The 27259-nt window shown below is 39.1% G+C and overlaps 1 protein-coding gene across 2 annotated transcripts; it reads left to right on the top strand.

Annotated features, from left to right (window-relative positions):
* On the top strand, positions 1–26890 carry STX17 (syntaxin 17). Of its 2 annotated transcripts, none has more exons than XM_062487385.1 (8): positions 1–54; positions 5471–5652; positions 9665–9730; positions 15958–16177; positions 21325–21443; positions 21527–21577; positions 23311–23397; positions 24087–26890. In XM_062487385.1, the coding sequence occupies exons 2-8, from the start codon at positions 5530–5532 to the stop codon at positions 24324–24326; spliced, it is 906 nt and encodes a 301-aa protein (XP_062343369.1). In that variant the 5' UTR covers positions 1–54; positions 5471–5529; the 3' UTR covers positions 24327–26890. The 2 variants fall into 2 exon arrangements, with proteins under 2 accessions (XP_062343369.1, XP_062371531.1); XM_062515547.1 differs by lacking the exon at positions 1–54 and adding an exon at positions 4307–4512.
* Positions 26891–27259: the final 369 nt, after the last annotated feature.

The following is a 27259-nucleotide window of genomic DNA, read 5'->3' as shown; positions in this document are numbered from 1 at the left end:
CGTCCCGGGGCCGCCGCCGGCCGCGCTCAGCGCCTGTCACACGGCCGCCCCATGGTGAGGGACCGAGGGACCGAGAGCGGGAGGGAGGGGGAGAGAGAGGGGGCGGAGGGAGGGGGAGAGAGAGGGGGTGGAGGGAGCGGGGCCCAGCGGGCAGAGGGGCCGTGGCGGCTCCGCTTTCGCTTTCGCTCGCCGCGCCAGCGAGGCGAAGGGAAAGGCCGAGCCGGGGCCTGGCGGGCGCGCGGTGAGCCCCGGTGAACTGCTGGGCCGCTGCGGACGGGGCCGGTGGGAGCCAGGGCGCGGAGCGAGCGCCGGGTTCCCCCCGCGACTCCCGGTTCTGGGCCCTCGGCGAGGCCGCGGTGGCCGCCGCTCCCCGGGCCGGGCCCGGGCCCATGGCAGAGCGGCCGGGGCTCGTCCCGCTCCCGGCCCGGCCCGGCCCGGCGGAGGGGCTGGGGACGCCCAGCCGGGAATGCCCCCAGCAGCGGCTGGGCCCGAGGGGCCCCGAGGTCGGGCTGTGGGGCGCTCATCGGGACAAAACTTGGCACACCTGCTTGGATTGTCTTACTTATTTCCTTACTTACTTATTCTTTGCGGCATGACAAATTGTTAAGTCTAGCATCGCTTAAGCTTTTAAAACTGTCAGGGAAAAAAAAAACCAAACTAGTTTAGTCTGCTTGAAGCCTTTATATAAGACTTAAAGCCTGTCTTTATTTTTTATGTTTCTGCTTTCTTCTCATTTGCCTTGCCTTTCCAGGGCATGGTACAGGCAGGGTAGGCCTCCAGAACTTGGTCTTAAGCTGCACTAGGGGAGGTTTAGGTTGGACATCAAGAAGAATTTCTTCACAAAAAGCAAGTTAATTAGACATTGGAATGGGCTGTCCAGTGAGGTGGTGGAGTCACTGTCCCTGGAGGGGCTTGAGGAAAGACAGGCTGTCGCACTTAGTGCCCTGGTCTAGTTAACAGGGAGGTGTTGATAGTTGGAGTTGTTGATCCCAAAGGTCTTTCCCAGCCTAACTGATTCTGTGGTTCTGAGGTGTGACCAGAGGTGTAGTTCTGTTTAGTACCAAGAATTCAGTGTTAGGGCTCTGAATGCAGGTTGAACTGTTGTGGCCTCTTATGGCAAGCGTCAGCCCACTACAGACTTGCTCCACCGGTTCAGCTTTGGTCTAAAGGTGTTCATGTGTGAGTCATTAGGTATTTTCTGCCTTTCTGCGGCTGGCTTAAACACATAAATCCAAGACAAAATGCCTGTTGTCTGCTCTGATTTCTCAAAATGCAGTCATGTGCCCTTGCCTTGGCTGGATCATGTCTGTGTTGCCAGATAATCCACAAGAGCACACATCTACTGGGAGCCACAGTCTGACATGTACACCTGCTGATCCTGGGTGTTCTGTGGGAGATCCTACACGTGTGGCTGTTTATCCCACTAAGCAGTTTCATGTTACTTTGTGAGCATGCTGGGGCTGGTGACTGTGCCTTATTCCAGCCTGACAAAGTTATTTTGATTCAAAGAAAAAGCTGTAATTTACTCCTGAAGTGGAGTTTGGCTGTAGCCTACCACAGGAGCATGTTCCTCACTAACTGCAGGCCTCAGCCAAGTGAGCAATAGCGTCACTGCAATTTTGGGGCCACTCTAGGAAATGTTTCAGGTCACCCTAGGGAGAATGATGTTGTATGTCCTTATATTCAAGTTAATTTTATTTACAGGGAAAAACATTTTCAACCCTTGTCAACAAGACCTTTATGCTGGAGGTACTTTTTCTAGTGGCAGTGGTTATCTAAAGTGTTTTGAGTGAATCGAAATCAAATCAGTGAATTACACTGTTTCCCTGAGCTAGCAGAACTCCTGAGGATTGTTGTGTGTTGTACTGGGTTTCAGTGGAGAACACTAGGCAGTTCATGAGTGTTAACATGCAAAAGTTCATGAGTGTCAACATTTGAGGTGTGTTAGTAGTATTTTCTGAAATTTGTAACAAGTGTGTTACCATACCTGGGAAGAATTTTGCTTCTGGTTGACTGCAGCTATGTGACTTGTGCTGCTACAGCCCGCTTTGGATGTATCCTTTTTTATTTATGTAGTTAACTGAAAGTTATTCTTCATCTCAGTTTTGGTAACTTCTGGATTAGTGTTATTTCAGTCCCTGATACTCAGATCCAAGGACAGAGGCACCTTCCTAAGAAGCTGAAGTTGAGTGCAGTGTTTGCACTTGCCTAAAGAAAGTGTTCATAGGCCGGACAGGGCTGCTACTCAGAGGGATCTTGATGGGATGGAGATATGGACAGACAGAAACCTCAGAAATTCCAGCAGAGTCAGTAAGAAAGCTGTGCACCTAGAACAGGGTGGGAAGACTTGATGGAGAGCAGCCTTACAGAAAAGGACCCGAGTGGTGTGGTGGACTACATGCTGCTTAGAGGGCTGGAGCATATGATATTCTAGGAGAAACAGAGGTGGGTTTCTTCAGCCTTAAAAGAAGGTGAAGGAAGGGAAGATGCTGCTGCTGCAGGTAGAAGCTGTGGAGCCAGGCTTCTCTTGGAGATGCATGACAGTGGGATGAGGAGCAGCGGACACAAGCTGGTTTAGCTACAAGGAAGGTCTTTGTGGTCGTGGTTTGGTTTGGTTTTGTTTTAGCCTGGACTAATAGTCAAACACTAGGAGGGAGGGGTCTATTGAGTGTGGAGTGTCCATCCATGGAGGCATTAGAACTTGACTGGACAAGGGCCTGTGCAATGACATCTGATTCACATTGTACTGGATGTCATGTGAAAATCCCTGCCAACCTAAACTGGCCTCTTACTCTGTGATTACTGTAAGAACAGGCATTACTACTACAGAAGTGAGTTGTTAAAAGTTATGCTTGGGAGAGCACAAGTCAAAGTATGTAAGATTTCCTTGAAATTGCATCAGCAACAAGCAGAAATGCATAATGTTAATTTTATTTATTTAATGTTAATATTACAAGAATGTAAAAAAAAAACAACACTGCATTGGTAATCTATAGCTTAGAATTTTTGTTGCAGAAGCTACTATACTATTTGAGAGAAAATTAAACAGGAGATCTGATGAGAATGTAAGGAGATTTTATATTTCTTTCTTAGCTTTTCAAACTTGCTGCACAATAAATTTTAGGCAGCAATGTCTTCAAGAGATTGGTAGACACTGTCATGGAAGTTACTTTACTGTCTGGAAATTCCTAATGAGAAGAAAATGACTACCCAGAGCCCTGCATGCAGCCAAATCTTCAAAATTCAGAGTTCAGATCATCTACCCAAGGCACATGGCCATTGTTTACATTAACTCTGATTTCACAGTACTCCAGGTTGTAAGTCATCTCAACAATCAGTTTTAACTCTCATCAATCTCCAGATGTCATGAAAGGTTAAAGACAGAATTATGGTGAATTTAGCATAATTTCTGCTGTATTTCTTCTATGACAGAATGGGCTGTGTGTTTCTGTGAGTTCATGTTGTGTTATACGTTTAAAGAGTTTGCATCAACACTTCTTCAGGATGATTCAGTATTAAGGAAAAGCATGACATGGCTATTAAATATCTTTAGGGAACCAATTTTTAATTAATTCTAGCTCATAAACTCATGGATTAGTGTATAAGCTGCCAGGAAATTAAATGTGTGTTTGAAGAGGAAGTACTGCAGTTTGGAGTATGATGCTTCTTATCTTTTGAACATTGTTCAAAAAAAAAAATCAGTTCTAGACTCAGAATGGAGTTCAACTGTATGTATATGAGTGCCTCTTTTGAAAGTTAGGGATTGTAAGTGACCAAGGTATAATATAATGTATTTTTTATCATCTTGCGTTTAAACTTCTGTTTTTAGAATGGTGAGAAGAGTGAATCAATACAAAAGGTAGAAAGTTCTTTTTGCAACCTGGAAAGTGTGAGGTCACCCATCCACTACATGTTTATTTGAAGGCTTTTATTATTAAATGCCTTGGGTTAGAAGGGGATTTTTAAGACTGCTTGTTAGTGATTAGTTAGTTAGCTTGATTTAGCAATGACCGCAAAGTCAGTTGATGAAATAATTTCCTTTTAAAATTCTGAAAAGTGTCATTGAAACCTTAAAGATTGACTTCCCCTAACTTGTCCTACTCTCAGCAAACATTCAGCTTTCCACAGTTTTTAATTTCTTTGTTGAGTGGGATGGGTAAAGGAGGAGAGTCTCCTGTTAGCATTCTGTTCTGAAAAACAGTGTTGTTTTATTTGCCACCTTCTTTCTTCCTTATACCAGAATTGCTTTCCCTTTCTTGCTGGGAGATGCTTCCCAGGTGGCTCCTTTGAGTTTGGAGCAGGTTTGTATGTGTTCTCCCTGCAGCCTGCATGAGAGGGCTGGGGCTGAGCACTGAGCAGTTCAGTCAAAGACCCGGTGCTATCAGCTGGTGTCTGCCCTCCTGTTCTCTCTGCCTGCAGGAATCACAGGTCTCAGGAAAACATCAACACCCTCCTTCTGCATTGTCACACCATGGGTAGATATGAGAGAAGTGATTTCTAACTTCACTGCTGGTAATATATTTGGCTGTGTGAAAAACAGGAATGTTTTTTAACCTGTTACATTCTGTCATGCCTCACCTGTACCAGGAGGATTATGTTGGTTTAATTACTTTAAATCAGTTTAGTTATTGAAAGAGGAAAATCAGGGAAAGCGTTCTGATGGTAGCTGAGGTACTTCAGGTATCTCCATATAACCAAGTAAGCACATGTCTTTTTAGTGACACTTGTGACAAAACTATCTCATACGTGTCTTCTTTCCCCTTTGTGTGCATTCAGCACAATGGAATTCCTTTATGTTACTCCTATGCTCTGTAGATAAATGCTATTACATGCAATACTACACATCTATCTTTTAGAGAAGTGAAACTCATATGATTCACACTATGCAGGGAAAATAATTCAGGCTGCTGATGTACCTACCAGTCTTGCAAATACTTCAGGCAGCCTGTTTATACCCCTTGCTAGGTGATGGCCTTAGTCACTGTCAGTTGGGAGCATAGGCAATTTGGAGTGCAAATTTTCATTCAGGAGCTCTTAACATTTTCAGGAAATGGAATTCCAAAATTAATTTTATTCTTGTGTCTTTTCAGGACATGTTTTACAAATTTTAAGATGATTCTGAATGTGAATTGGCAAAATGTGAACTCTGACCAATCAAAGCATCTAATTGGAAGGTTTTTTCAAACCTTTTCACATATCATTATGCTGCAAAGCATGTTTGCCTCTGCCTTAATTACTTAGCTGTTTTTTTCTTCTTGTTAGTGTTAAATTCTATGAAAAATGATCCCCAAAGCCTGCAGATAAGTAGAGAGAATACATTTAAATGCAAACATCCAGATATTAAAGTATTAATGCTGCATAATTGTGGTTTTGGGGGATATGCAGTCATTAAAGACTGATTTGTCTTATTTTGATTTCTTTAAAAAGTGATTCAAATTTACCTTTCTTGTTTAAATTTTTTGGTTTTTAGGGGTTTTTACCTTGGTGAAGGTATACTGGACAACTGTTGACTTGAAAGCTGCTTTTAGGATGTCTGAAGATGAGGAAAAGGTTAAACTTCGCCGAATTGAACCTGCAATTCAGAAATTCATTAAAGTGGCAATTCCAACAGATTTGGAAAGGTTAAGAAAACACCAAATAAATATTGAGAAGGTAAGGGTTCACTTTTTACTAATGTAGCTCTTTTTGCAGTGTAGAAGCAGTGGTGCTGAAAGATTATGTAGAGTTTTCAATGAGAAGCTGATGACAAAATGCTTTGATTCAAATTTGGCTAAAGATGAAAGTTTTATGTTTTTAATTGTGTGCACAAAGGCCTTTACATTTATGGTAAACACCAATGTTATCAGTAGTTTGGTTGAAATACTTGTACGATAATTGCATTTTATATCTTTTACATGCATTTTAGCCATAATGAATGTGTTACAGTACTTCTGTGAGCTGTCATGATGTTTTTCCCTTCCATAGTTTTTGTAAAATTAACTTTCATCTATGTAAACCAAAATCCCTAGAGGTAAAAGGATAATTTTATTGAATCTGATCCTGTTTATTTTACAGGCTACTTTTAAGTAAAAATCACTAATTATGTCCAATTGCTTAGAGCAGCAACATTATTTACTTATGATGAAGCCAATATCTCTAACCTCATTTCATGAATATTGATTTAAACCTTAGGATCATGAGATAGTCCAAACAATTAATCTCCTAAATCACTGTTTGAAGAAACTATAAAATCAATATATAATGAAATTTGACCTTGAATGCACCTTTTCAGAGGAAGTGGCTACCATAAATTCATCATCATTGCTTCTCAACTGTATGAGAGTCCAACTTTCTGTATGATGGCTTTGGAAGATTTAAAAGCTATAGTCTTAAGAAATAAGTTCTCTGCACTTTTTCTTTGTTTCCATGTTTTCCCCATGAAAGTTCTTCTTTTCTAAAGCACATTCCATGGAGTGGATTGCCTTTCCCTCCAAGAGGGAATAAAATGCATGTGTATCCAAAAGAGGTACAGCTATCTCTATGTCTCTGTTAAATAACAGCATTTGACTTGCTAGTAGAAGAAGGTGGAGATTTTGTTTGACCTACTGTCCTAAACTTTGTTGGTGATATGCAACAATCCTTAAAAAAAAAAAAAGTGCTGTAAGACACCTTTTCTCTCTTACTTTCAGTTTTAATTTCTTGTGACTGTGCCAGAGGATGTTGTGTGAAACACTTTTTACCTTTGGCGGGGACTATTGTTGTGGTGGGAAGATATGTCAAGGTGACACAAAAAGAGAAATGAGGGTATCTGAGTCTTCCTGCAGTCTTGTCCGAGTGTGGACATTTGTATAAGACATCTGTTGGAGAGCTTTTAACAGATTTTATGACAAACTTTCGAGTTACCTCCATGTCCACTGGATACTTTCAAGGAGAGATGGAAGGGATCCAAAGCAGAAACATGAAAGCTTCTTTCTAAAGAGCGCTCTCAAGAGAATGGACACAGAACAAGAGAGATTGAGTGCCTGAGAGTAACCTAATGTTTTGTATTTTTTGTTGTAGAATACAAACTATTTGACTATAGCACAGTTATGATTAAATAGCACAGAAATATGGAACTATAAAGTGATGTGAGTTGGAAGAGAAGCTTTAAAGATCATCTAGTTCAACCCCCATGTCATGGGCTGGGAACACATTTCATTACATCAGGTTGCTCAAAGCCCCCTCCAACCTAGGCTTCCAGGGCTGGGGCATCCACAACTCCTCTGGGCAGCCTGTTCTGGTTCCTCACCTCCCCCAGTATAAAAAATTTTCTTATGTCCATTCTCAACTTACCCTCTAAACGTTTAAAGCATTGGCCCTTATGCTATCACTACAGGGCTTAGTAAAAAGTCTTAGTCTTTCTCCTAATCAGTCTTTATTTATGGAAAGGGTGCAGTAGGGTCTGTCTAGTAGTAGCTCTCTAGCCTTCTCCAAGCTGAACTACCCCAACTTTCTCAGCCTTTCTTCACAGGAGAGCTGTTCCAGCCCTTGGACCATTTTTGTGGCCTTTCTCTGGACCTGACATAACAGGTTAGGATTCCATAGATGTTTTCACTTCATGGACCTCCCTTAGTTTTACACGTATTTGTTCAGGATAAAATCATAGAATGCTAAGGGGTAGGAATAGACCTCAGAGATCATCTGGTCCCAGCCCCCCTGCCATGGGCAGGAACACCTTCCACTAGGCTCAAGGCCTTACCCAAACGAGCTTTGAATACTGCCAAGGTTGGGGCATCCACTACTTCCCCAGGCAACCTGTTCCAGTGTCTCAACACCCTCACAGTAAAAAAATTCATTACTAATCTCTAACCTAAATTTCCTCTCTTGCCATTTGTACCCATTGCTCCTTGTCCTGTCACTACAGCTCCTGATAAAAATTTTTTCTCTGGCTTGCTGGTAGGCCCCCTTCAGATACTGGAAGGTTGCAATGAGGCCTCCATGCAACCTTCTCTTCTCCAGGCTGAACAGCTCCAACTTCCAGAGTAAATAATGTTAATACCATCTCTTCTCAAGCTTTACTATCCTTGAGGCCCACTGGATGAACATTGTCCAGGAGTATGGCCTACTTTTTGTTGCATGACAAAGAGCAGTCAACAGAAAGGAATTCTCTGAGCACATTAATGTCCCTGTGTTGTCACTGGATTCTTTGGGTTTGTCACTAGCATATTCTGAATTTTTAAGCAAAGTAATAAAACAATATATTAAGCAGATGAATGTGATTAACATCTTTAGTAGAAATTATGAAGAGCAGTAAAGGTTTCCTGAGGAATTTTTCTTAACTGGATAACAGTTTTTTAATCATTAGTTATTTGGACAATGTATTACAGTCTGGTGAAATAAAATTGTTGATGTTTCCCTAAACCCCTTCTGTGAAAACCTCAGAAATTCCTCAGTACTCTCTCCGGGGTGACTAAATTGGAAGATCTACTGTTGATACAGGGTTTTTTATCCATTTTACTTTAAAGAATGCTGGCAGTAATTTTAGTGGCATAGCAATTCATTCAGAGGTTGTTATTCTTCAGTTTCCTAGAAGAATGACATTAATCTGACTTTGTTGAACACCAAACCTTTTGTCTTTCATAGCACTACAAAGTCCTAACATGAAAGAACTTTTTGCTCTGAAAATAAGTAGTGACTTTAGATTTCTCCTTGTATTTTAGGAAGCTGAGTAATCCTTACTGCTGTGGCATCTAAAATTATGAAAACAGTTATGTAAAGATAGAGGCTGTAGATAAAGTTTTTTATTGGTAACAAAGCTTATTAAGAAATTGGGGAATTAAACTTTACATGAAAATACCTTACAAATCATAATAAATATTTTGCCTTATCTAAACAATTAAATAAATATTCTAATATTGTAAGTTAATCAGTGTGTGATATTATAAATACATTCTTTGATAGTTTCAGCACACATTCCAGGAATCACAGCTTCTACTTCTATTATTTTGCTACTCTTTTTCATGTCTCTAGATTATTTGTGTCAACTCCCTGTAGCAGGGACTGATTTATTTTAATGATGAAAATGTTGATACATGATAATATGCAGTTCTTTTGCCAAACTTGCTCTCTGCTAATGTAATAGTTAGTCTGGTCTCTGCCCTGTGGGAAGTACTGTATGGATCGTTTCCCACTGAAGTTAGTGGAGTCTGATGGAAGTACCAGATCTGGCCTGATGGTTCTTGTAGCTGTGTTTATAACTATTTAGAAATGTTCAGTGTAAATGTAGACAGCAGCATTGTGTAATGAATGCTATTTTCTTTGTCAATAATATCAGATACCTTGTTGTCCTATATGACCAGTGCTGATTATCCATTATTCCACTCCTTTCTCCATCATCTGTCATTTGTTCTACTGCCCACGAAGGGATTCATGCCACAGCAGTGTCAGGATGCAATATCACTTGGGTGTTAAAAAACTGATGCTGAAACCCTGGTTGTCTGTAATTCAGTAAAATACATTGTACAATCTTTTTCACAAAATACATTGATATTTACCGCTCTAAATTTTCAGTGGAATTGCTTATGACTCAACTTCTTTACTTTCAGTTCTGGAAAATTAAAGTGATCATTTATCAAAGGTGGCTTTTTTTCTGCATAGCCAGTTGGTAAAAATAGTAATTCTAAGGAAACTTTTTCCTCTGTTTTAGTATCAGAGATGCAGGCTCTGGGACAGATTGCATGAAGAGCACATCAATGCAGGACGAACGGTTCAGGTAAGGATATGGAAGTGGCTGTGCTACTGATGGGACTGAATTAGAGACATAGTTTTACCTCAGGGATGGACCTTCAGAGAGACAGACACTTGACAGGTGGGTTTGACAAGAGAGCTCACAGTTTCACTTTGTTTCATTTAAAAGTTGGGGATTTCCTAATTGTGTTGTATGAGGCAAACACAGTCAGAAATATTTCCATGTTCTTGAAGAAGCAAAAGTTAGGAGACTGTGATGACTGCGATCTTTTGCAGACTATCCTCTTACATTATTAAAGTAGAAGACAGCTCTTGCAATAAGGGATACTGCTAATTTTAAAGCATGATTTCAGACATAGAGAACATCTGGACTACTAGTTTGGTGTGCACATCTGTTGTTAGGTACATGATATCATCAAGGGAGGAAATACCAGCACATTTGTCAGCACGAGCATCATCTCAGTGACTTCATCCATAGTCATCCATAAGTCAGCACACAGGGAATCATACACCATTTCTAAAAATACCTATGTCTTGATGACAGTGATGCAGAAACTCAGCCAAACATCAGCTAAATAGCACACAGGCAAAGTAGATTATCAGTACAGAAGAACACAAAGACCACAGCTGCAGCACAAAGTTTGCTGAGCAGATGTAGTCTGGTGGCTGTAACAGCTGCACTGCCAGTATTCTGGGGATGGGCATGTGTTGGCCAGGAGAGGCATCTTGTGTTGGTTTCATAGGTAATGTTCAGAGGAGGGACCAGTCTTTGCTACTGTAAGTCGCCTACACTGCACATAGACAAGCAGGATTTGCCAGCACAGGTGGCACAGTCCTAAAACATTGCTCACAATTCTAATACTGTGAATTCCTGTGTTTGTTTCAGTGTCTTACTGACTTCTGTGGGAAATTAGACAAGGCTAAAAATAAAAAAAAAAAACCGCCAAAACCAACTCCCCTCAGAAAGAAGAACTTAATCCTGATTGAACTACAGAATTAGATGGTAGGCAGAACTGGAGTTACATGTCTTTTTTGAGGAATGGAAAGTGCTAGTGGGCTTTTTGTTTAGTGTAGAGGATATAAAGTGACAAGTGAAATCCAGCTGATATCCCTGCTCATTGAAGGTTTGAGTGTGTGTTTTGATTTTTCATCAAGTACTTTTGAAATTTTAATGCAAGTTTATTCTTCATATTCAAAGAGACTTACAAAGGTGGAAGTTCTGTTAAAACAATAGCATTTTTACAGGTGTGGTGTAGTAAGCATATGTTTGCTTATGTCTATTCTCTAATCTGTTTTCACATCTGAGCTGTGGGAAAGGCTTCTCTTGTAGCTTCAAATTATCAGTATAATTTCTTTAGCAAGACAAAAATCTATCAATAATTGGAGAAACAATAATTGTGTTGAAGATGTTATTTTTAGGTATTTTTACTGCTTTAATAAGAAAATTGCTTATTTCTCTCTAGAAACATTTATATTTGTCTTGAATCTAAAGCTTGCTGGTTTTACTTTCAGTCAAAGTAAATTTTCTTGGGTTTTTGTTTAACACTTATTGCTTCTAGCTCTGGGTAGAGATCTAGATGCATTAAAGTGGTTCACATTCTGATACCCAGAGAGCAGAATAAGTATCTGGGTCCATGCAAGAAGAGCAGACTGGCTCTTTGTTTTAATTAAATAGTTAGGAGTCTGGAGTACTTGTTAATAAATTATATGACATGTAGAATGTGTTTGCTGTAAGCTGTTTAAATGTTTACCGATGGACTTGTGATCTGTTTGTTTGCAAAGAAATCAGATTAATTATTATGATACCAAATGTTCTCTGCAGCACACACTTTGCTCTCAAAATTAGATGTTGTAAAAATACATTAGGAATCCCTAAGTCAATATTGACCCAAGGCATCCGCCACAGGTTTTAGACAAATATATGCACAGCCATTCTGCATTTAATCCATGTGCACATAATTAGCCATTTTTCTGAATTTTCAGTTTACCCAGAATAATTAATTCTGTTGTAATTTTGATGATGGTCAAAATTATAATAGAAGTACAGATGAGTGTAAATCTGTTGCTCTGCTTTCAAGCGACTGGGTGCCACATTAAAAACCTCAGTAAAGGAAGGTGAAGAAAACAGATAAATCTTTGCACAGGGCATGAAGAGACCCTTTCAAAAATATTGAGAAAATAGGTCTTGTATATCATGTAGTAGTTTTTTTCTGAACATACTCTTGTATATTTTCACTTTTAGGGACAGTCCATGGACTTCTTAAAATGTTATGCCTGAATGAATTTGCACTTTTCTAGGCTTTGTCTGCATACATGCTGTCTGTACCACATAATTAGTTAATTATTACGAGGTTTAAGCTAATTTCAATGAAATGGCAGTGTTTTGTTGTAACATCTTAAGGACTGCCTTGATCATTTTGATGGTGAGAGGAAGGGAAATGCTGCAGTTACTAGAGAGGAAATAAGATATTGAACAAAAAAAACCAAAACCAGAATAATGTAGTGGATGAACAATCTGGCTTTAGTCTGTACTCAGCCCACAAAAAGAGACCCTGTTCTGCAAAACATATTTAGGCTGACATAGTTTCTCCACTGTGTTATTCTGACCTAGAAACCTGCTGGAAAAATGTTAATCTCTTTTTTCTTTTTCACTTTTATGGTTTCTCGTTCAGCTGAAAATAATTTACAAGTTAAAGGTGGTTTCTGATCAGCTCTTTTTTTTTTTTTTTCATAAATCTTCAAAGCTCAGTTGTATGGCTCATAACATTCCTGTAACATTTCTAAAATGATCCTCAGGTCATGTACCTCTCTGGCATACTGGGTAGATATGCTGTGAGGACATGAGGGGTAGAGTAGAAAACTTTATTTCTGTAGGAGATTCTTTGTGGTATCAGTGAAGGATCATGTAAAATCAGCTCATTATTGCAGCCTGTAGCCATCTTCAGGGTAAAGACGCCCTTAAACTCAGAGTTCCTTTGACCTAGGCCAATAATTTTGTAAGACTTGAGGGACATGGAGTAGAAGTGAACTGATTGTGTGGTAGTGGTTCAGAAAAGCCAGATAACTTAGTGTGATATATAAACAGGAGAGCAGTCAGCGTGGTCTCTCCTACAATCTCTTCAGTCAGCAGAAGTAGGATCCCAGGTAGAATAGTCTGTCCAGTTTGGGCACCATACTTTTAAGGAAGGCATGAAGTGAATAGGGAGAGAACAGTGAATGCAGGCAGAAATTGAGAAAACAGGACTTCCTGTAAAGATCAACAAAGTACTTATTTTGCCCAAAGAGCACCCAGCAGCATTGTGCCGTCTGTCTGCAAATGTGGAAAGGATGGTTGCAGAGAGGACAGGGCTTGTCCTTCCCTATCTGAACAAAGAGGATTAGAAATACTTCATTTAAACTGAGGCCAGAGAAATTTGTTAGACATAAGGAAGTGCTATAGCATTCTGAATTCTGGCAGTGAGGTATAAAGGAGGTTGTTGCTCTTCATGAAGAAGTCCTTTTAAGACCAGATTAGATAAACAAATGACAGAAATTATATAGGGACGGCATATCCTGCATTGAAGGGATAACTTCCCAAGGTTTTCACCAGTTCTACTTTCCTACAGTTTTTGTGAGAAAGCCATTTTAAACAAAGATTGTTGCTTGATTTTAGAAGTTAATGGACCAAAATTGCAATTATTATAAAGAAAAATTCTGTGTCTTTTGTATTGAATTTGCAGAGTTCAAAAGTCAGGAGTTCCCACAAACGAAAAGAAATTTTGTATTACCCTCCTTGCTAAGTAAGCTTGGTTTTAAAAGTGCCAGCAGTTGGGATAAGTGTGATATACTTTCATGATTTACCTAGAAATTAAATTCAGTGCCATTAAAATTATTATGAGAAGAAGTCCCAGTCATTTGCATATCCATAACATTTATGATGTTGCACCCAGGTGAGCTCCTGGGATGTGACTCCTCGCAGCAGGGCTGAACTTTCTTGCTAGGCTGGATCAATTCACCTTCTATTCAATTGACAGTAAGTGGAACATGAGTCCCCTCTTCAAAACCAGAGAGGAAGAGCTACTAAAATTAAATTTCACTAAAATAGGCAAATATCGTCATCTGATTCCTCCATCTTCTTGCTTAGAAATACTTCTCTTTGTTTAGCAAGGTAGCAATGAGCAGTGGAAATGAGGATCTGGTTTAGCCATTTCTTAAGGGTGAGCACTTCTTACCTCTTGAAGCTTCTGTTCAGGACCTGTGCCAACTTCCATCAGCCAGTTGTGTTGTGTTGGTCACTGCACAAACTTGTAATTTGCCCCAGCAGCAGCCACAGTGGTACAGATCCCAAGCAGAACTACATTTTAACTCAATTTCAACTGCAAAATTCTCCTTTATCTTTAAAAGAAGCTGCTGTGGAACCGTTGCTATCACATCCCAAACTCACTGCTGTCACTGTTTCACTAGTTTTTGTTTGACATAGGGTGTTTTTTTGAGTTTGTTTTTGGGTTGTCTTTTGGTCTCCATGATTGCCAAAGACAGGATGATACTATTATTATTATTATTATTATTATTATTATTAATAATAATAATAATAATAATTTCTTTACTGAAATAAAACAGCATGATCAACCTCAGTCCCTTGCATATAGTTCTAAGAAATTAGATGATTGTGTGTCGTGTTTAGATCGTCCCATTTTGTTTCTTAAATGAAATTCCAAGATTCTATAAGCCAAGAATTTTGGCACGTGGTGCAGTATGAAAGTGGTGACATTCTCCTTTTTTTGGTACTTAGGGGCAGGCCATGGGGGGAAGATACCAGGAAGCATGAGGTAGACCCAGATGAGAAATGTATGATGGAAAGTTACTAGCTACCATGTTTCTAATTCAGCTCAGTGTCTTCCAAAGTTGGGGTTTTTTGTATCTCCCTTTTTTTAAATTGTCAATCAGTGGTTTTACCTGAGGTTAGTCTTGAATAATTCAGCCTAATTTGGCTAATAGCACTCTTAATTTAAGCATACAATCTAATCTAATCTAATCTTAGTAATTTGACACGATTTTAACTAATCAATAGTTCTTTCTTTGGAAGCTTGTGCAATGCTGCTTCAACATGTTGAATAATTTCCTTCCTACTCTAATTATATTTTCTACTGTTTCTTTCATAAATATTAAAACTAATTAATTTCACTAGTGTATATAAATAAAACTAGTTCCATCTAGATTTTGCTTTTCCAGATAGTCAGTTTTACCTTTGTAAGGCATTGCCTGTACCTGGTTTGTATTCTGGAAGAAAACCTTTCTGTTTGTAACCACTCATTGGTGTCCATTCTCTTATTCTGTTGTGAGAAGAATATTCATAACAAATGGTAAATAATGCAACAAAGACTAGAATGAACTTTACAGTATACTGTAAAGTAACACAGAGAATAGATTTTTATTGCAGTTTTTTAAAAATAAAATTAGATAAAACTCTGTCCTGAAACAGTAAGTGGTATAATTTAAACTGTTCTTTTCATTTGTAAGAAGAGAAAATTTGTGTGCATTTTTAAAGCCCAGACAAAAAAAAACCCTTTTATTTTTAATGCAGAAGGAAATTTATCACATGGGAAATGCCTGCACATAAATTCTTCTTGTTAGTTGTAAACGGTTTATATCTTCTCAGAAGTCTTGTAACTAAAGAAATATTTATATGTTTTATTAAATTTGATATTCCAATCAAAAAATATTTGTCCTTCATCTGAAAAGAAAGATTAAAAGAAAAAGGTAGTCCTTCTCCTTTGTCCCTGAAATTCACTTTCACAAAACGAAAGTTTTGGGGTAGTTGGGGATTATGAATGCATCCTGAATGTATCCTGAGGTCCTGTGACCACCACAGTCAATTATTAGTATTAAAAAAGCAAATTTTGTGAAGTAGTTACTTACTTTACTTGGATATTATTGCAACTTGTTGCAATTTGTGTAAATATTTTGGCAAAGACCTAAATTGACCAGAGAAACAGAAATAACGACGGCAATTACACTGTGAAATAATTAATTATTACACAGAATAATTGATTAAATACTTTAATTGAAACCCAAAATAAAAAAAAAAAAACTGACTTGGAGAAGTGGATAAAGTACAAAATTGACAGCCAGAAAAATCAATATAGTGGTGGAGATGGCTTCAAAAATGTTTCTCCCTTGATCATAAAGATGATAGGTGCTTCCCAGGCTCTGAAGGTGTCTGGCATTCTCACACACCAGTAAGCTCCAAAATAACTCTTAACACTTTTGCAGCAACTCCGTGCCAATATGAGAGAGATGGAGAAACTCTGTTTGCGAGTCCGGCAGGAAGACATCCCACTTCTGTGGAGAATGATAAATCCCATTAAAGAGGAAGCTTCAACTGCCATTAAAGACTTCCTGCAGCTGCATTCTGAATCTGAAGAAGAACTTAAAAGGCAACTCAAAGAACAGGAGGATGCCTCTTTAACCCGATCTGCAACCCTAGGGCAAGGTAATAGAATTTAATTTCTGTATTTATTGTATCTCTGTTGTTGTATCCAGTATGCAATTTCTCTGACCAGATATAAATGAAGTAAACAAATGGGATTTCAGTTGAAAACTATTGTCAGTTAAGTAGATTTCTTTCCCTACACCATGCTTTTTTCATGCCCTGTGACCAAATTTTGATAGGCAGAAAATGCTTTAGTGTCTGAAAAAATTAAATATCTGTCACCTTCCATGAGAAAGATCCTGTAGCCTTGGATCTTGAAATAGTGGACTGTTTATAGAAAGCAGAATACTTATACTTACATTCATGTTTCAAGACAGCTTGGCTTCTTTTTCCCTTCCCTGCAAATCACTTGATCATGTGCAAATAATAATTTTGGCCATTTTCATTGAATTAGTGAAGAAATACCAAGAAGATTTTTATATGACAGAGTAATACAGCATTGCTGAAATATATGGAAAAGAGGAACAAGTCTCTAGGTAAAGAAGAAGATCTCTTCCTGTAGCATTTTAACTTGGTAACTGACAAGAAAGAATAGTATAAATCCATTTAAATAAAAGATTTTGAAAAAACACTGTGACATCAGATATGTTTGCTGTCTTTCCTCCTTTCTGTATAAAATGTCTTTCAATCTTTGTTCTACTATTCTGTCTTCAGGAGAAGTTTCTGTTATGCCCTGGTGCTGGCTAGTGCTCTCTCCTGATGATCTGTAAGAAGGTTGGTTACATCAGGATTAAACCCTTCCACAGATCTCTAATTAGTTTGATTGCCACAGTAGCAGTATTATGTAAAATGATTTGAGCATTTCATGTGTCTTAAAATCAAAAGAGCATTCTTAGTCAGAACCACTGTAGAAGAAATTGCTGTTGGATTTGATTTCATGACCCTTCTTGTTGGTGCATGCAGAACTACAAGAACTCTTTTGAGTGTGACTAGCAAGCCAGAGAGCCTCGTGGTTGAGCAGGGAGAAAAGGAGATTTGACAACTGGGCTTGCTGTCAAGAATGTAATGTGCAGTAATATCAGAAAACCTTGTGAACATGCAGATAAATCAAACACAGAGTCCAAAGAACCATGTGGGTTAGAAGGGACCCTTTGACAATTATCTAGCTCCAAGCTTACTGCCACAGACCTGTATCTGAGACAGATACCTCCAACAGACCAGGCTGCTCAGAGCCCCATCCAGCCTGGCCTTGAACTCTTCCAGTGATGGGGGCATCCACAGCTTCCCTGGGCAGCCTGTGCCAGTGCCTCACCACCCCCATTGTAAAAAACTCTTTTCTTACAAGGTCAAAAGAACAGACTGAATTGGCTTCTGACATAAAAATCTCCAACTCTTCAACACCTTCACCATGTAGTTGGTGGTCCAGTAGTTTGTTCTAATATCTTTGTGAATTTCAAAGTCTCTTCTCTTGCAGTCCTCTGGGACCACCTTATTCAAGTTCTCAAAAATATGCTTGAAATTTCAGAGGCTGTTTCTTAAAAATGCTCTAGAGTGGATTTCATCAAACCTTCAGACGCTAAATAGGCCTAGCTCATCTAAATATTTTTAACCTGTTCTCTTTATGTTTCAGCCTAACTCTCTTTTTTAAATTAATTGCACCAAATACATGCTTAAAGCTACCATTTTGTCTGGCAATGTATTTCCATGTCCTTGGTCTTCTCTAACTTCAAAAGCATTCACAGAAATTTCCCTGCTACCATTTAAGCCTCTTGGTAGTTGCAATGTATTTGTGTCCTGGTTTTCCTGATACTAACATTCCGTGCTTATGTCTTTCCTTTACACTCATATTGTGTGTCAAATTCTTGACATCCAGGGCATTGAAGAGCTCTTGCTGAAGCATAAACATCTTCATCTGCATAAGGACAATTTGATGTCATCTTCAGCACAGCCTGTTTTTTCGTGTCTGCCAGCGATTCTGCAGTCCTTTATCTTCTAGGAACTTCTTCCACATAATTTCTATTAATCATTTTACCCAATTTGTTGACATCTCTTTTGTGGAGAACTCATTTTCTTCAATATTCAGTGATTCCCTTCATATGTGTTAGCCATTACTTTCAGTCTCTTTGTGAGCTCTTCTCTGTTATGATCAGAACTAAATTTAAGATACCTCTTCTCTTGGTGACTTTCTGCAGTTGTTCTCAGTACATTCCAATATTTCATTGGAAAGGCTTTATCCTGGCTTACTCATTCTTTTTTACACAATTACATAGGTGGCAAATGAGAGCTAGAGTTTAATTTCAAAGAACAGGACTGCTTCTGAAATCTGAAATACCTTTGAAGTACAGAGGACATTGAGTATAATAGCACTTCAGAAGGCCAGATAAATTGATTAGAAAGATGGGGATGAGAAGAACAGAAAAAATATTACTGGAATGTCAGGCATCTGCAAGTCTGCTCAGGAATGTAGAAATAATTCATCCCATTTAAAGTAAAACAGACAGACAGACAACTAAATACAATTAAACAGTTTGGGGTTTTTTAAGTTTGCCTGCCTGTGCAAGCAGCCCTGTTGAATTGCTAACCTAGACACAGTATATTGCCTGTTCTTTTGTGCTTAGATGCTGCAGTCCTGACAGCAAATCTTGGCTGTTGATCTTAATCAAAGCAAGTTTATTACGTGCCCGTTCTTTGTAGCTTGTTGCTTCCCATCTGGTAGAGAAGGAAGGAGTTTACAAATTCAAATCTCCCATTTAGAAGGCATGTCAGTGATATGATACAGTCCCTTCCCCCCTTCACCATCCTCAATTGAAGGCCAATAGAAATGGAATTTAATTGCATATTAAACAAATATTAACAAAAGGTGAGACTCCACTCGTAAAATTACTAAAATCTTTTAAGCAACATATTGAATCTTCCAGAGCATTAGATTTTTATCTCAAGTGCAATGACGTGTAAAGCTCCTCTGTGAAATCTGCAGAGGTGTTTTGTATTATTGTATTTCTGTGGAGATGATGTATAAATGAACTGGTGGAGTCACTTCCATTCTCAATTCTATTAAAATTGGTTAGACTTGATAAAAAGTGAAGTAGTGAATATAAATTTCTTACTCAAACTTTTAGCCCAAATGTGACCACCTCTTACCCTTCTTGTTCTTTATCTAGGGTTTTTAAAGTGAATAAAGAATTTCCATAAGGAATTCTTTTCTCACTGATTTTTAGTTATTACAAAATGAAAACATGTAAACCCTATTACAGTTTTAATTTTTCTGGAATGTGTGTCATGCAAAACTTTGGTATCATTTTTACACTTCCAAGGGTATGCTTTTCTACAGTAGGTCAGCGTGGATTGTTAGGAACAGACCAGAGCAAGGTCTTGGGAGGAGGCAGTTTTGCTTAGTGAGATTTTTATTTTGCTTTTGAATTATGAACACTTTCATTTTAACCAACTTCAAATGCATGTGGCTGATTGGGGAAGAGCCCACCTTTCTGGGCAGAAGAAATTTGATTTTGAAAGAGGATTTTGTAGGATTGAAATTAAATAAAATCCTCGAAACGTGATAAATGTCAGAGTATGCGGCAGAAGTTTTCTCAAAAAATGCACACATTTGGATATATAATTAATTATATTGAAAAGAGGAAAGGAATATTTTAGAACTGAGTATACAGCCTTAATTAATCTGAGGTTATTAATCAAAAATACGTTCTGGAAGAACAGGTGATGATTGTAGAACATGAAGTGCCTTCCGTGTCTGGATTCTTAAGGGAAAAGGGGTAGAAATAATTAGAAAGAAAAACAAGCCCAAATTAAGCCCCCAAACAGCTTAGTGCATTCTTGTTATTCTTCTTACTTAGTAATTCTGTCTAAATATCAACTTCACTCTTGTTAGACTTCTACTTAGCTGACAGTAGGAAGATTGGGTCCTTAATCTATTATGAGATATTGGGATAAAAATGTTGAGAAATGGACAAATATTATGAAAATGTATAATTTTTATTTTATCTTAAATTAATTCCATGAATAAGCATGCACTATTACTGATTTTTTAATAAATATTATTATATTTATTGTTTTCCATTGGTCATATCTGTTGTTGTAACAGTTACATAATATTAATATCGTACCTTGGCACAATCATTGTATCTAAAAATTTTAATACAATATTTACACTTTAGTATTGTTAGACATACCTAACCAGCCTTCCCCATAATAAGTTTCTCTTGGGACTGCCATCCCAAGCAATAAAACACCAGTGTCCTACTGAAGGAGCAATCTCCCTTCAGAAACTGAAGTTGTTTGAATTGAGATAATGTTTGCACTGTGCTTACATACACACCTTCTCCAGTCTGTCTTTCAGACTCACAAGCTCTTCCTCAGTCCTTGTATTGACAAGCCAAACGTGTTATTTGTCTCTATTGCCACTCAATTTGTTGTCCACAATTACAGGCATGTCCCTGACATCCCCACTGGGCTCTGACTGGAGGAGGTGTGTGTGTGCCTGCACATTGTCTCTGCTCTCCCCAGTGCCACCTCACTGTCTGTCATTCCTCGTTTCTAACACCATCCTTTGTCCTAATGTCTTCTGCATTCGGTCCAGGTGATTTAGGGAGGCACATACTTGAGAGTATCTTGTGTACAGCACTGAGCTGCAAATGTCTGCCATCCTCAGTACCATTTACCCAACTGATGCAGCATGGAATGCTAGGTACCACATTACTTGGGTTTCACTGCTTTTGCTTTGAAAGCTTTTTCCTCCAGTCCCTTTTAGTTCCCGAAGGCTGAAAATCAAACCAGTAGCATGATAATCAATCATAAAATGAATAACTCTCTGTTCAGTTTTGGGAGCACAGTGTTTTTATGTGTGGTACATAAATGAAAAGTTTTTGTCCCAAGCTCAGTTTTTTCAGCCTGGTCGATACAAAATGAATTCAATGACCTTGAATGCAGGCATATAATTTAGTATAATTTCAGGACTGGTTGTGAAAATGTGCTAATAGAAATGAATCTATTTCTTCATCAATAACATCCCTTTAAGAAATTGTGTAGTGCTGTAAGGCTTCTCCCTATATGATCACTTTTGGGCCTTTGCTTGGCTTGAATTAGGTTAAGTATTGGGTGACCCTTGAGAGACTTCAACAGTGAGAAAGTCTGCAGAACACCTGCATCCTGATTCAGTGCATTTATTTATAAACATCATATTTTTCATTCAGAAACCTTATATAACATGGAAGTAAAGGATGGCTCCCAAAGTTTGATGCAGATCTACTCCCACCTTCCAGAAATACCTCAGGAAGAAAATGCAGCAGAGTCCTGGGAAAGTTTAGAAGGGGTATGTTGGAACTCCCTCCCTGCCATGTTGGTGCTCTTGGCTTTAGCAACTATCACAGAATAACATTTGTTTTTTATTTGCAGGACTTGATTGAGCTCAGCCAGTTGGTGACTGAGTTTTCTCTCTTAGTCTGTGTAAGTATTAATTCTACATTCTGTCCTAGAGTCTCCTACAAAAATAGGGTGAATGGGTAAATCCTGGGTGGGGACAAATAAAGCTGAGGATGTGTCTCTCCCAGCTCTACACTTTGAGGAAGCAGTAGTCTCCTCTTTCAGCACTAGTGCTGGGAGTTGCTCTCAAGTTCTTGTCACTGGAGCAGCTACGATGTTCCAGCCAGTGCATGTGGCCACAAGCTGAACCTTAGCAGAAGCTCTGCAGTGTTGATTGCAGACTTCTACCCAGGTCCTGTTTGTTTTTACAATTTCTAATTGTAGTGGTGGTGACAGCTTTTACAGCACAGGGTGTGTGTTTGTCAGGTCCCTTTTCTCACTTAATCAGGAGTGATAGAAAAATCATTTATTACCTTTATCATGCTCTTTCTCTGCTCTCACCACATTGCCAAAATGTAGGTTCCCAATGTTTAGTTCTTCCCATGCCAGAGGGAATTTAAATGCACGATTCTCATCTCCTAGGAGAGTTCTTTAATCTCCTTGCTATTGGGTTAGTAGGGATAAATAACCTAGCTTTTATCTTTTCTGCTGGGTATGTGCTGCTTCATCTATACAAAAAAAACCCAAGTAAGAACCATTAGACTACAGAAGGACTGCAAAAATGCTCATTCAGTATTCTAAAGGTTAAAGGAAGAGGTCCTGTTCCCAGGACTTCCTGGATTTTGCACTTAACCATCATTAGTTGTAATGGGTGGGTGGACTGCATTGTAAATGAATACCAGACCTGGTGTACTCAGCAGTTTCTGAATTAGAAAGAGGCAAAAAGTTCAAAATGCCTTTTATTTTAAGCTGAACATCAGCCATCTCATTATTTTGTGACATAAAACAGCCTGCGTACTGCTGAGATTAGAATAAGAACAAACAAACCCACAGACCCCTTTATCTTCTGCTCCAGCATTCCCTGGGAGAGACTGCAGGGGAACCTGACTGACTCCAAACTGCATTTGGGGAAAGGATGGAATGTTTTTGTAAAAATCAAACAGTCAAATACAGAGCAACATCAAGTATATTTTCTGTGCTGTCACTATTTCTAAAGTCATTGTTCTATAATGTAATAATTAAACACTTAGATTTCTTGATGCAGCTTTGCATGTTGGAGTTTGTACTGATCTTATAAATGCTCTTTATAGAATTTTTGTTTTTGAACACGAGACTCAGGAGGAAACAAAACAGGCTAATTTGGATTATTTTTCCTTTTGGAATGTGAATTCCTCTATCCATAGCAGGAAACAAAACAGGCTAATTTGGATTATTTTTCCTTTTGGAATGTGAATTCCTCTATCCATAGCAGGAAACAAAACAGGCTAATTTGGATTATTTTTCCTTTTGGAATGTGAATTCCTCTATCCATAGCAGGAAACAAAACAGGCTAATTTGGATTATTTTTCCTTTTGGAATGTGAATTCCTCTATCCGTGGAAAAGATTTAGAAATTATTTGTTTTGAGTTGTTTTCTCTAACTGCAGCAAGACACTGTCTACTATCCACCCCGTATTATTACTTAATAGTTTAGATTTTTTTAAAGTGAGTCTGTAGTTTCAGTAGAGTTTATCAGATGCTAATCATGGAGCACCACTAAGGCTGCCGGGTGCAGATGAAAGCTGCTGTGGGGCCCTGATTACAGGCATTAAAATGGTGTGTATTGGCTCACTGCTGCTTCCCAGCAGGTACCCTCACTCATAATTTCTTTGCATCTAGTCACAGCAGGAGAAGATTGACAGGATTGAAGACCATGTCAACAGTGCTGCTGCGAATGTTGAAGAGGGAACCAAAAACTTGGGGAAGGTAGGGATCTGCTCCTGCTGGTGAATCAATGGTGCTCTGCCTCCCAGCCACCCTCTGTATTAACCCCATTGATCTGCCGTCTTTAATGCTGAGGGAACCAGCAATTAAGGAAATAAGGAAGAAATGACCCACAGGTAGCAGGGAAAAAAAAAAAATCAATCTTTCTTGCAATGTTCTGTCGCATCCAGGCTGCTAGAAAATACAGTTATTTATTTTTGAGGGGGCCTTTTTAAACACTATTCTGATTGTTACTTTGGTTTACCTGCAAAGAAAAGTGCAGTCAGTGACTGGCTTACAAGAATCACATAAACATTAAACTTAAGAGGCTGATGATAACCTGTAATTTCCATCCCGTTCCATGTCAGTTGCTAAATAAACCCCAAAGCTGGATGGAGTCAGGCCCATCACTGAAAAGTCTGAGCATTTTCTCAGTTTCTGATCTAACGATGGTGACCAGGTAACACCCAGTATACACAGCAGCCAGAAGTATGTGACAAGACCTGGTTTACAACTGCATATACAAGACAGCTGATTTTGAATTGGTTTTAGTGTGTTCTGTCATACTTTTTAAAATACTAATTTGTAAAGTTTATCTATCACTGAGCAATCAAGTCATTGCCAAGAGCAGCGAGGGGAAAATGCATATCGCCACAGGAAGTATTCTAACTATTTCATTTTTTCCTTTACAGGCTGCAAAATACAAGTTGGCAGCTTTGCCTGTGGCAGGTGCAGTCATTGGTGGAGTGGTGGGGGGTCCTATTGGTCTCCTTGCAGGCTTCAAAGTAGCAGGAATTGCAGCTGCACTTGGTGGTGGGATTTTGGGCTTCACAGGTGGAAAATTGATACAAAGAAAAAAGCAAAAAATGATTGAGCAGGTCTCTTCCAGCTGTCCAGAGCTTTCTCACCAAAGTGCCAAAAAATCCAGCTGAAGTATAGATTCATTATGGCCAGGAACAACAGCGTAGTAGCTGAGCTAATGACAGACTTGCAGCCTTATGCTTTATATACAAGGCTGAGTTGTGTGAATTTTGATGTTCCTTGGGAGGGCTGAAACAGTCATGTCCGAATTTCTCTTTTCAGACATGGTGACATCAGTCCTTTGAAAATTATATGGATAGCTTTTAATTATATAATTCTTAGGTAAGCTATATTCACAGCTGTAATAATGGGTGACAGGTGCTTCATGCCAAATTTGCACGAAGTTTCTTGCAGACAATGCAAAGAGATACTTGGAAAATCCTAGTGCTTTCCCATGAATGCCATGAGAAGCTGGAGCCTTTATTGTAGTGCTCCAAAGAAAAGGAAATAAATGCCATCATTCTTTCACGCTCATAGTATTCTAAATTTAATTTATCTGGATTCCCAAACTCTTCCTGCAATTCCCCAGGATATGACTGATTCTGCCTGTGTTTAATAATGCACGGGCAATGCATGTGCTCTCGTAAGAAAAGGTGAGAGTGCTGGATGAGCAAAGTGGAAAAAAGTTACGTATATATATCACATCTGCCTCCATCTCAGCCATGTCAGATCAGCACTGCAAGCAGCTTCTCCTCTTTCCAGGCAAGACAGTTAATTTGTGAACTCCCCCTACCTTGCTCAAAGTGTAGTTATGAATTAAGCAGTCCAAACAGCAATCCTGAAGCACTGCTACTGGAGGGTAATAATTATCCATAGCTGTTCAGCTCCTTGGCTTGTCCTGAGAGCACCATACAGGATGAAGAGCCAAGCTCTGGCATTCTAAACTTGAAGCCTCACATTGCTGAAGCAGCACTTACTGCAAGATGTTGCCTTTGCTTCTCCTGGAGCTCAGAGTATCCTGGTGGGAGAGCTGAACAACTTCCCTAGAAGGCAATGCTGCAGCCAGGCCCACTCCCTCCACAGGCTGTTGTCCCTCAGGGGTGGTGTGAGGCCCCAGGTCAGCCAGAGAAGCAGCAAGGCCCTTTCATGCTGGCAGTGCCAGCTGGCAGCCCCAGAGATGGGGATGGGCTTGGAAACGTCAACCTGATGGAGCTTACAGCATAAACCACCCTTGTTTGGGCAGCTGCACTACTGCATTACTCTCCAGTGCCAAACCTTCTGCTTCCACCCACACTGCAGTGTGGCTGCTCAGCCTCTCCAAGATTTTGGGACATGCTGTGGAGCCTAGATGAGATGCTGGCAGTGCTTTTGCTTACTTTCTATAGTGGACACCTGTTACCTTACCCTCCTTAAGAAGCCTTTTGCTTCAGGAGCTTCTGTTGTTAAATGCAAATGTTAACACCTTGTTATTGTCAAATAATGTACAACTGTCACATAATTTACTGTTAATGGTCCTACCTCCACCCTTTCAGGACAATTCCCACACTACTGCTGCTACTCTTTGGGGGAACAGAATTTGAGGTTGGGAAGCTGCTTTTTAATGTTTTTAGATTGGTCGATTCATCCTGAGTTCTACTTGAGTTGTTTTCTTAGGTGCACAGTGAAGTCAGTATTGAAATAAGGCTCCCTAGCAGGGAACACGGTCCAGGGAAGTGTACTATAGAAAGAGCTCCCTTTCAATGACCAGTACTTTGATATCATCACTGGAAATCACTGTCTTGCTAATGACAGATGATGGGTTTTTGTGCCTAGAGACATTATAAGCAACTGTTAGTTACAGCACAAATAACTTCTAAGCAGTGCTTCCTTATTACTTTTAAAATACTGAAATTGCTATCAGCCACAGCATTATGTCTATTTTAAGTAGGTCTGAGATTCAGGGAAACAATGTGTGCAAGAATAGTTTTTATAAGTAATTGCAGACATTGTCAAAAATGCATGCATTGAAGCCGTGGTGCCTGTACTGGTAAAATCAGCTGGAGTGCAAAACATAACCTGAGTATTTCAGCTCATTTGCTCCCGACAGGCAACAAGTCCTTTCCTTTCAATGGATCTACTTGGGAGGTAAACACAGTTAATGAGTTTGTAACAATTTCATAGTAAGGCTGTTCATTCCTTTGATATTTATTTTCTACATTTAAAGGAAGACACTAAGAAAAAAGTGTTCTTAACCAGAAGCTGGTTGTTCTTTGTATGATTTTCAAATGCGCTCTTTGCTTTCCTGCTGTATGCTGTGAAACCTCGTACATTTAAAAGACAACAGACACATCTGCAATGTTGTGGACTCCATCCTCCTCCCCCCAAGCTGGAATAATGCCAGGACAATATAAATTTGTAAGACTGAGTTCCTGCCCCAGCTTATACAAATTCAGCTTGGTGTGCACTCATTTTATGAAATGTCTACTACAAAAACTATTCTTCCCCCTTGCATCCTTGTGGAAGCAATTTGAAATCATTGTGTACACACTAAATGTGGGAGACTGTTATTTAAGCTATGATATTTTAAAATAGGTGGGTTATTTACATATGTGAAGAAACATCAGCATGTGAGTAACCAAACTAGCAATTAAATTGCTAGACATGTTACTCAGAAGAATTGTAAGATATAAATAATTCTTTGAAACCAAATAAAAGTTTTTGCCTACAAGAGTGGTTGGAGCATTGACTGAGAACGCCAGGGTTTATTTCCTTTCAGTGTCTAAAAGATTAATTCCCACAAATTTTATATCGTTAAAATAATCGCACTACCATGATACAAGAATCCCGTAATGAGTTCCCAAACACACATTTCAGCTATCACAATATTTACATTGACAGAAATGAATACAAGTGCCTGAAATGTCAGTACAGGCATCCAGTAACTTGTACACACATGGTAGCTCAGAAATGGACTCAAGTTCAATAGAAAAGTTTGGAATGCTTTTGTTCTCTAAGGGGATAACACTAATATTTTTGACAACTTCTCCTGGAAAAGCAGTGAGAAGGGAGTGGGAAGCTGAGCACC

Source organism: Cinclus cinclus, chromosome 1 (assembly GCF_963662255.1).
Source record: "Cinclus cinclus chromosome 1, bCinCin1.1, whole genome shotgun sequence".
NCBI classification, from domain to species: domain Eukaryota; kingdom Metazoa; phylum Chordata; class Aves; order Passeriformes; family Cinclidae; genus Cinclus; species Cinclus cinclus.
The sequence above is the reverse complement of the archived record's forward strand: the minus strand, read 5'-3'. Positions and strand labels throughout refer to the sequence as shown.

Bases quoted from the DNA above. Each gene is read 5' to 3' on its own strand.
- STX17 (XM_062515547.1), top strand. From the start codon at position 4,482: ATGAGAGAAGTGATTTCTAACTTCACTGCTG. The intron at 16,178-21,324 runs GTAATAGAATTT...TTTTTCATTCAG, and splicing joins ATCTGCAACCCTAGGGCAAG to AAACCTTATATAACATGGAA. The intron at 23,398-24,086 runs GTAGGGATCTGC...TTTCCTTTACAG, and splicing joins GAACCAAAAACTTGGGGAAG to GCTGCAAAATACAAGTTGGC.